The sequence below is a fragment of the Pterocles gutturalis genome, unplaced genomic scaffold, assembly GCF_000699245.1.
Source record: "Pterocles gutturalis isolate BGI_N339 unplaced genomic scaffold, ASM69924v1 scaffold10686, whole genome shotgun sequence".
Lineage (NCBI taxonomy): Eukaryota > Metazoa > Chordata > Aves > Pterocliformes > Pteroclidae > Pterocles > Pterocles gutturalis.
In genome coordinates, this window is record NW_010105542.1 from 4,782 (window position 1) to 15,934 (window position 11,153).

At 35.7% G+C, this 11,153-nt stretch overlaps 1 protein-coding gene across 1 annotated transcript; it reads left to right on the top strand.

Moving 5' to 3' along the window:
• Positions 1 to 325: 325 nt before the first annotated feature.
• LOC104459350 (DNA damage-regulated autophagy modulator protein 1-like) lies at positions 326 to 10,679 on the top strand (the record flags this gene model as incomplete). Its single annotated transcript, XM_010087440.1, has 6 exons — positions 326 to 398; positions 1,699 to 1,841; positions 5,655 to 5,832; positions 6,908 to 6,966; positions 8,283 to 8,375; positions 10,579 to 10,679. Coding segments are annotated over 6 exons (591 nt in total), but the record flags the coding sequence as incomplete, so codon positions are not given.
• Positions 10,680 to 11,153: the final 474 nt, after the last annotated feature.

Consider the following 11,153-nt stretch of genomic DNA (forward strand, 5'->3'; position numbering starts at 1 on the left):
AAATGTCATTTATGTAATCATTTATGTAATTAATGAGCAAAGTATCTCTGTCACATCTCTGCATATTGGATACAGAAAAGGAAGAATACAATTCAAATATTATGCTCTAAAAATATTTTTTTTCCTAGAAAGAAAGATTCAGTACTTACTACAAATGGAACTTAAGTGTGTAGCGGGCAATATTCCAATTTATATATTTAAATGTCTTATGCACATAGCAGCAGTTCACAGAAGTTATATTTTTTTCTCTTGGGGTTTCATGCGTGCAGCTCATTTATGTTTCACAGACCTCAGTTAACTTTTAATTTCTTCTCTCTCTTCCTGCTTTAGTGACACTGGAACTAAACCTCCTGAGAGTGGTGTCTTTGGTTTTATGATTAATATCTCAGCACTTTTAGGTATGTAATAAAGTATTTGGTTTAAACACAGCAAGGAAATGAAAACTAGCAAAAGCTGTCTGTTTACATTGCAGTTCATACAGTGTTCTGCAGAAAACATACTCCACAGTCAAATAGTATCAGATAGATGGAAGTAATATCTAGAGGGCCAGGTCCTTAGGGTCAGTAAGTGCAGGCTTAGCACTTCTGTCTCTTAAGAGCACCTCATCAGTGCAAAGTAGTCAATGCAGCTGGAAATAAAAAGTGCAAGAAAGATGGCATAATCACTTTGGAATAAGTGTGTCTTTGACGTAGGGAGACATTAGGTTCTAGGATACTGTGCAAAGGGAAGAACAATGTTGAAGCAACACCTGGTTTCTTCTGCAAGATGCCTGCTCCTCCACTAAATGTCTCCTGGCCTTGAATCAGGAGGTTTGGCACTTTCTGTTCACTTCTAGGGGATGGAAGATCAGTAGCTGTGTACCTCTGTATGCATGTAGTCCACGATGGCCTTTCTAAGAGCCTCATTCAGTCACACTGTCTTGGCATGCTTCATGTAACCTCATAGTTACAAAAGACAAAGTTAGCTGATTTATTTTTCCAACTGTAGACAGGCTGAAATTATCTTTTGTGTTACTGAACTGTGGAATCCACTCTACCGTTTATTTATTATATCCTGATGAACCACAATCTTCTAATTCAGTAGAGGTGTTTGTCAGGAGTGAACAGCATATTGGGACCACACAGGCTGAAATAAGATCTGTGTGTAGTGGTTTGGGGATGCTGTTGTACTAAAGAGCAGGCAGAATTGTCCCAAAAGCTTTGAAAATATTTTCTGGATACACAGCTAGTTATATTTTTTTTTTCTGTATACACTCTACAAAAATGTATTAATTTTCTTCAGGGCATCCATTATAAGGAAATGTAGTTCTGGTACAAGACTGTATAAGAGCAGAATACATTCTTCCACTTCCAGTTTATGGTTCATCTCCCAGTAACAGCTATTCCTAATGTGGAATGGCAATGCCTCTGTGCCTAAACCGCACATAAGAATGGGATTTACGTTAGTGCTTTTCTTGAAGTAATGTGCAGCTATTTCTAGATAGTATTAATGTGTGATGTTAAGACAGTTCTATCTGAAAGTAATACACCTGAAATTCACTACCTTTCTTCTTCATCCCAGTAGAGTTAAAGGCAGAATTATTTATGGTATTATGCTTATCATTTTAGTCCATATGCTAATGTGTTAGAGGACAAAGTGTTAAAATGTAAGCAACACAAGATAATTAAGCAAAATATGGGTTTTTTTGTTGTTTTTCAGGTGTAATTACAATGTACATCAGATATTTATTAATAGAGAAGCAAAATGAGTCATCATACTTTATTGGGTCTTCGTGCAACATGTTTTCGTTATGTGTTGGATTGATGGGCTGTATTGGAATGGGCATAGTTGCAAATTTTCAGGTATGACTGTAAATTTCTTATCACAAATTAAACTAAAATTGTTTGACCACTTAAAAAATCAAATAGATCAGAGTGGTTAACATATCCCAGTGTGGGTACTTGGCAAATGGAATAAGAATACCTTTTTTAGTAGCTTTAAAAAGACAGATTTGCTTTCTCAATATATACTAGATGTTTTTGCTTGTACACTTATGTCAGTAGGGGGCTTTGTGTCTGCTTGTCTGGTAACATGTCTGCACTAGAAAACAACTTGATATTGATGCTTTTGCTGTAAATTTTTTACTATGAAAATTTTACTGTGAAAAAGCTTTGCTATTCGCAGTTTAGTTTGCTTACAGTCAGGTAGGGCAGGACAAGTCAGACTAGCAAAAGCACCTGTATTTTTACCTGAATGATGGCACACACATGAGCAGCATTTTCTACGAATAAACTAGATTTAGCTGACAGATTTTAACATTGAGCACAATATTAGCCCATTGTTTTGAGTCTCGTTAACTCTTTAGTTGAGTTAACAACGTTAACTCTTTTGATAGGGACTTAGTAGAATTGCCACTTATCCAGAAAGGATAAGACATCTCATAAATCAAAGAAGTCCAGCCCTCTGTGTCTGAAAGAGAGTTCAATAGAGAGGATAAATATTGAAACAGATGATAATTATTGAAACAGATGAGGAAGCATGTGACAGGGTAGATTCTGACACAAAGAAGTATTAGGACAATTGCACTGAAAACTTCATCTAATAATCAAGTCAAGTTTAACTGGCAGATAATTTGAGATATTGCCTTCAAATCTGTGTATTTATTTTAAGATGATTTTTTTCTTTTAAAGGATGATCTATCTTGGGAACATTTTGGTAAATATTGTTGTGCTCATATAATGACCTGACAATATACAGAGAAATTGAAAATAAGGATTGCTAGGGCTTCAGCAGCCAATACAATGTTGCATGTAATTGACATGGTATTTTCAGACAAAATCTCTGCCTTAGACTGATATCTTGCTCTTTAGTTTTACCTCCAGGAAGTGCATGTGGATAGCAAACGCTACAGGCTCTGCAGTCTATTCTAAGCATGCTATTCTACTTTTAAATTTCTGTACTCTTATTTTTAGATTTATATGTGGTACAAAAAAAATAGATTAGAGGGAACAGTATTGCTTGACTGAAATAGGAAACAAATTCAGCTTCAAGAAGGAAAAGATAAATCAGGAATGGGAGAGTTAGGGAAGCAGAAACTTTGATCCTAAATTTTCCAAAGGGGCCCCTTGACAGTTATAACATTGGTTCTTATCTAATCTCTACTGTCTCTCATTGCCTACTCATAAACTCCTTCCTCACCTAATTTCTCTTTCCTCTACTTTGACCTTACTTTCCATGTTAGGCGCAGTTTGTAGGAAGAGTTCAGAACACAGGAAGGATCTAATCTGGCTAAGGATCTGCTCTTGCAGATTATTGTGCATGCTTAATTGCCCAGGAAGATGGAAATGGTGGCTTGCAAATCTTTGGTCCTTTACTTGTATAGTGTACAACTAATGAACAGTACACTCTTATCCCCGTTTACCAGTAGAATAACTGAGATGTGAAGAGGCTGTGAGATTTGCTCCAGGTCAGGTGATTGCTTCAGGTCAGGAGACCAAAGCAAAGCTGGAATTAGAAGTTATTTCTTTCGCGTTCAGTCTAGTCCCTCTAAGCAGTGCGTCATGCAGAAAATTCACATTCTTGTGCACTCTCTGTTTGTTTCTTAACAGTTATTTTTCCCCAGCAGGTGAGCTAACACCAAACCTGAGTACTGTAGTAAAGATGATTGACACTGCTGAGCATCAGTTCATTTTCTTTTTCTGAGAAGCAAAGTATCTGTTTTGTTAAAAAGGCTTCAGTGGGAAATTATACTTGAAATATTTAAGGTTTTTTTTTATTTACTCAAATCTAGTGTCACTTGTGGTGAGTCTTTTAAGTAGCATGATTAGCTGTGAGGAAAATTTTTTCACCCTTTTTGCTTCAAGGTAAGACATGGTGGGTAGCATGGAGTGTTAATGATATTGGTCTCTGAACACTTCAGAAAAGTGAGAAAAAAGGTTTGAGAAAACACTAGGAGTGTGTCCTCTAAAAGCAAAACATTTTTCTGAGAAAATAAATACTGGTCATGAATAAGATGTTTGTTCTCTGTTTTAAATAACACAATGCTTGAAATACAGAAATGAAAGACAGTGGAGGGTTAGCTTCAAGAAGATAATTGGATATGGAAGGAAAAATCCCGTAGCCCTTAATGGATAAGGCAAAGCCAAAACCCAGGTCTTAGCAGGCCTGGTTTTGCCTGTTAGATGTTACACATGATTAAGAGAGATCTTTCTGTCTTTGACTAGAAAGCTTAGGAGGCTTTCCATAGCAGATGTAGCAACATTTCTCAGGTCATGTAGGGGCTGAGTGTGATGGGCTTTTTAGGGAAGTTGTGTCAGTTTAATAGGGGCAATCATGAACACCATGTTAGAAAAGCTCTGTATATTGTGTAACAGGCTAAATGCAAAAGCCAACAGTTATGCTTGATTAATGCTTTCCATACCAAATCCCGTCATTCCTATATAGAAGGCAAAAAGTGTGACAGAGGAGAAGAAAATGCGAGTATAGATGCGATGCTACTTAAACGCCTGTGTGAGGAACATGCTGTAAAATCTGACAGAACTTAATACGTCACAGAGATAGAAGGGAATGTGTAGATAGAAAAGCACAGGGAAAAAAATTAAGAAAAGCATATGAACATAATCATCATTATAAGACAAACAAAACAGTAGCCTCCAAGCAGGAGAGATGTTAAAATATGTAATAAAAGGATATAGATGTGTTTTCGTGAATCACTAAAATAGAACTGCAGAAAGTCAGATCATAGCACATGTTTTGCTATGCTCTGGTGACAGAAAGGAGCTTTAAAGCTAACGTATCTGTCTGATATTGGATTCCAAGGTGGCATAATTTTGTATTTGTAATTTTTTGAAACATTTAGAATACAATTATTTCTCTGTAATCTTCATCTGTTTTGTTACCGGATATTCTACTTGTTTGAGTTTTAAAGGAGAGAATCTTTCATAGGTAGGGAATTAGAAAAATACAGGCCACATACAGTGATACTTGAATTTTAAATGCACTTTCACCTGTTGTGGAACTTGAATAAAAGTGGCTGATAATGTGGGGAAGAGTAAGAGGGCTGAATAATGCAAGAGACTGACAGTGTAAGTCTTCATATCAAGAGCTTGTTTTAGGCAACACTATATATATATATGCATGTATATAACTAATTTTCTGCTGACTTATTTCCTGGAGCCTTGTGGCTGGCCACTGGAGGTTGGGGGACAGAGCTATTGCAGTCACTATAACAGGTCCAATGAAACTTTACTGTTAGTTACAGGATGGCCACTAAAATGCAAATTAGACTTTCAATGCAAAAGGATGAAAATCTTTAGTAGGGTAAAGGGAAAAAGGAGGTATAGGAACCTCTTCAGAAAAACACAAGCCAGTTCCTGTTGGTGGAAACATTAACTGGTAATAGGTAACTGTTGAACAGCACTAAAATTGATCTACCCTTTTATGGGAACACAGGAAAGGACTTTGACCTGGTGGCTTTGGACATGGTTAGTTTCCCTCTCTGAGCTACTCTTTCTCCTTTTTCTTTCATCTTCCCTGTGTAGGCTGTTGGGAGAAGGGACTGTTTCCCACTGCTTCCACGTGCCCAGCATAATGTGTCTACCATCTTCTCAGGGCTCATTGATTCCTACCATTGTACAAATAGTAGCAGCTAATCATTGTGCTGATTCTCTTTCCAGGAGCTGTCTGTTCCCAGTGTCCATGACATAGGAGCATTGGTGGCATTTGGCTCGGGTGTTGTATACATTACACTTCAGTCTATAATCTCTTACAAGTCTTGTCCACAATGGAACACGTACTTTGTGTGTCACATAAGGATGGCCATATCTGTAATATCATGCATTGCTTTCATTCCCAGTATCCTTTATGGTGTATCCCATGGTTCTCCCTTTATGCATTCATGGTTTCCCTTTAAGCTAAACCATTGCTGATAAAGGATGAAAATGAGGTTACAATCTCTGCTTTGCTAATATTTCTGCTATAATAATGCGTATAGCATGTCAAGACATCATTAATAGCATAAAGATGAGTTTCAGGGTCTTTCTAAAATGCTAAATCTCTTCTTTCAGTGCTATTTGAATCTAATGACCCAGAGTTCTTCACAGGATCATATGATAATTCAGATAGGAAGGGACCTCAGCAAATCGGCTAGACCAACTTTCCAGTCTCCTTCATTTGAATGAGGGCATGGAGAAAGACCTGCCAAAGGACGTCTGCTTCTAAAATGAAACTAACACATGGACATATAAAATACAGTTGGCATACATAAAATTTCCTTCAAGCCTAAGCAGATGCTTTGCATGATGTTGATTGGTGCTTGTCTTCATTAGATGCTTCCTCTGGAGACAGTCAATAGGCTTACTGTTTTTTCCTGCAGCCTGCTGAAATCAGAGTGTTCCCATTGATTTTATTGGGCCTTAGGTGATCTGCCAGTGTTGAAAATTGGTGCAGCAGATCATCGCATCAACCAGCCAGCTACAGCCTACTTTTGGTTTCACAGCAGCAGCTGTGAAAGGGGTTTTCAAGAGAGCACCAGTCCTGAAAGAAAGTTGTGCAAATATATCAAGGCACCTACTGTGGACCGATGGAAACCAGCATGGTTCCCCTCCCAACAATGCAGGACTCTGCTTCTATAGTTCTCAGTCATGAGTGTGATCTAAGTTTTGGAGTGTCTCCCCTTAGCATCCAAACTGTTTTGGAAGAGCCCACAGAAACCTTCATTTTTACAGAAATGTGTTTTGATCACTGCTCTCAGTTACCTTTCAATAATGTATTTAATTTACTTGTCTTCTTAATACTTTGATTTGATATTCTGGTTGTTCAGGAACTCCTGTGTTACAGAAGGGGGAGATGGGGTCTTTTTTTGTAAGCAGATGTTTTCACTATTACTCACTAAACTTTTACAGTTTCCTTTACACTCTGTTTTTCCCAGTGATTGTGTTTGCTTTGCAAATTTCAATGACAAAAATTGATTGGACTCCAGATGAAAAGGTAAAATCTCATTAGGTAGCAAACTTACCCTGTATCATTTTATTTGGGGTACACTGTTATGTTTATCTAAAAATGTGTAGCATTATAAACACTTCAGAGACTTTAAATAGTACATTATCATGAACAGATTTGTGAAATCTCACCGATTTGTGCAATGCCAGTTTCCAGTTATTTCTTCATTAGAAAACTGTCTGTGTCTTGAGTAAGAAAACTTGTCACAGATGAGTAAATCTTCCAAGTTAGACTTTCATTTTAACCAAGCATTTACCCAAAGAATAAATTGGAAAAAAAAAATAATCTGGAAGTCAGTTGTTATGCTTCCTTTTATAGTCACATTTCTCGAAAATGAACTTCCCAGATGAAACAAAAGTGGACCAATTTGATTCAGAAGTTTTTGAGGTTTTTACAGCATTGGTTTTCTCAGATTTTTCACCATTCTTTCTTAAGTAATCTTTATTATTGTGGTAAACATTAGGGGACTGACCTGAAGTGTACTCAAGTCAATATCAGGCATTTGAACTGATTTGAGTGTTCTCAGAATGATAACTCGGTAAGGTAAATTTTATTTTTGGACAAACTTTGCCATATGGTGATATTCAAAAAAACAGGTTAAATAATGCAGAGAATGCATCCTGCTTGAAGTACTTAATAAAAGCAAAATTGGCAAATGTACTTCAAGCAAACAGTGGCAAGGCAACTGTGAGAAATCTTCACAAGTTAGATAATCTTAGTAATATCTACCTCTTGAGTTGTTTATTGTTTTTTTTTTTCCTTGAGATGCAAGAATGAGAAAATGTTTTAACTGAAACATTCAGTCTGTGTGATATTACATAGCTTTTCTGTGATGGTCTACTTAAAAACAAAGGTCTTGTCAGGAACCGACATGCAAGTGTAGCCCTCAGTTTTAAAACATTGTAAGAATTTGCTGTAAAGGATGAACTGAACTCAGTAGCTCTGAGTCAAAGTTTCAAATATGAGCACTTTGGTATTCTTCACTTAAGAACTAAATTTTTCAGGTGCAAATTAAATTCAAACTATGTTTTGATCTTGTGCTAATTGTAGGTTTTTTGTACTATTTTTTATGTTTGTGCACAAGACATGTTGCTTAGTGGAACATCTGCAACCTTGATAAGTATATGTACTACTCTGTAAGAACTAAATCTGAGTTGACTTGCAACAAGGTATTGGGATGATGAGTCATAAGTCTTAAAATATTTGTTGAATTTACAGAAGGAAATGTCCAATTTTATAGCATGCCACAGTTATTTTGTTTAGCTGTTTTATCTGAAAAAATATTTTATGTCTTATTCCATCAGGATTATACTTACCATTTGATGAGTGCGATCTGTGAATGGACAGTAGCCTTTGGTTTTATCTTCTTCTTTTTAACGTTCATTAGAGATTTTCAGGTTGGTATCTACATATTTTAGCAGTGACTAAGAGGTGCTATGAAGTGCATAACAAGAAATGAAATAGAAAATTACCATTCTTTATCTCAGAGAGATATACTAAAGCTATACAGAAACAAATTTTATCAGTCACAGAACTGATTTCTGTCTACCTAATTAATGTTTTTCCCCTAGGTTTTAAAACATAAAAATCAGTTTTATAAATAAGTTTAGTAGTTTGATAGGTGCCTGGTCTTGAAAATCAGTCAGTAAATTAATCTCTTTTATTTATTTACCAAACTTTTTGTAGAAAGAGGCCCTCTAAAGGTGACATAATACCAAAATGAATGATACAACTAAAACTGCATTTCTTTCTACTTGACAGGTTTTGTATGATAATCTGATGCATTTCAACTATAGGTGTTTCCTTTAAAAAAAAAATACACATTTTGATATATGTTCCCTCACAATGTGAAGAGTATGAAATACTTCTTGAAAAGTATTGACATGAAGACCTTCTGGTTTGGGTAGCTGGATCTGGAGATGCATCAAGCTTGACTTTAAGAAAGAGAGAATATTAGATTAGTTATAAAGAAAACTTTTACATGGTTTGTGAAAGGTATGCCTTGAATTTTCCCAAGCTTTGCCTCACCAGCATGCCAGCATGTTTTAGCTGCAGTGTTTCGTGGAGTTTTTGTTTGGTACAGGGATACAAAATGCTGGAAATACCAATGCGTGAGGCTTAACATTGGGAAAAGAACTTGTAAAAAAATTTTAAAAAATACTGCTCGTGGTAAGTGCTTTGTGGAGATTTGAGAACAAAACCTGGATATTACCATACATGTCAGGAGGATCATGGCCTCCTTGTCCTTCTCAGACTTCTGGAGATTTGTTTTCCCCATAAAGCAGTTGGATCTTTGCAAGACTGGAGTAGAGAGCTTAGGTTAGAAAAGACTGCAAACTGCTGCTTCATACTGTAATTACAAAGATGAACTAACTCAATTGTAATATAGATGTCATACCCAATACATAGATCTTTCATATATACCACTGCCTCACAGAAGTCCCAGAAAGCTGAAACCAGATCCAAGCACTCGCATAGCTGTAGAACTAATAATTGAGATCACATATGTGAGCCAATTGGTGCTGTGATAAATTGCTGGAAACCATATCCAGAATTTGTAGAGGTGGGGAAGGAGGAAAAATAGTGACAGCCCTCTAAATCCTCTGGTATAAAACCAAAGTTTGACATAAGATCATGTAAAACTTTCTAATTAATTTACTTGCTTCTTCACTTACGTGCTTGCTCAGCATGGAAGTGTTTAATACTTACACCTAATCTGTGTATAACTTTCATGAGCATATATAGAAATCCATTTTCCACTAAGGATTTGGAGTTAACATAAATGTTGCTAGCCAATAGCAAATATTTCTACACCTGTTTACTTTTGACTGATAGACCATGGCTGTAGGGCTTTCCTTTATTAAAAAAAAAAAAAAAAAAAAAGGCAAAAGGCTATGTTCTGCAGAACAAAATGCTTTTTTATAAGAAAAGGTAATTGTTCAAAATTATGAATTCATTATCTTAAAGATGTAATTGCCTTCTAAAACTGACAAAAGTATTGCAATACCATTCAGAAATGCATGCATTATTAAATTTACCATTTTTGGGAGGAGGTATTTATTGCCAGTCCATCATTCTCTGATGCCTACATATACGATGATATCTGTTTTATCAAAAGTCATTACTCTCCCTTTGGAGATACATACTTACAGACAATGCTGTAGTCCTCAGAGTAGCTACATGAGTTGATAAGTCTGCTCCAAGCCACAGATCCCAAAGGGTTCAACAGTGAAAGTTTAACTATATATAAATATTGTGAACATAATAAATAAGAGAAAGTGATGGAATTAAACTAATTAGAAATGCAGACATTTAAGTTTACAGGCTACAAAACAGCATGAAATCCAATGTTAGTGTTTGACAATGAGAAAGATTTTTAGATTCTATCCCCCTTTCACCCTAATCAGTGCTCACAGAAAGCCAAACTATTAATACAGAAAAACGAACCACCAAACTAAGAAAAATAAGCCTGATTTTTCCTTATTTCTCACAGTTTGTATTTCACTTCAATATTTTTTTTGTTTTAGCTCCATGTACTGTATAACACAGAACTGTAAAATTAATTTATCTTAAGCTGATCTTGTTTTATTTTTCTTTTAGAGAGTTTCTTTAAGGATATCAACAGAAATACATGAAGACTCCTGATAGTGGAGAAAATTATATTTTTATATATACGAATACTCTAGGTTTCTTTTCACTTACAGAAAATGTTGCAGAAGAACAGGTATTTTTGAAGTTGTATAAAGTGGTATAGAAGAACCCATCCCATTAACTCCGCAAGATCTATAATGGCAACCACTAAAGCATTTAAAAAGTTCATTCTTGACACTTTTTTGCAATATTTTGTAATTTTTATACTGTTTGATGTATTAAAAATACTGTAATAGAAGCAATCTGTGGATGCATTTGAGTCGTTCAAAGACTCTTGATCTTCTCAGCTCTTCGCTTTTGGACATATCTGGATTTCTTAATTTGTTATAGTCCTATTAGTACCATTAATTTTAAACTTGAGAAAGTATATTTTACAAATAGTTAGAAAAGTTTAAAGACAATGGAAAACACTAAGGCTGAATTCCTACTCTGTTAAGTTGCAAGGACTGTGGAGGAAGGTGTGAGCCGAAGTGGGCATCTTCATTTTAAGACTAGAAATTTGCAGTTAGTAGATTGCAACACTA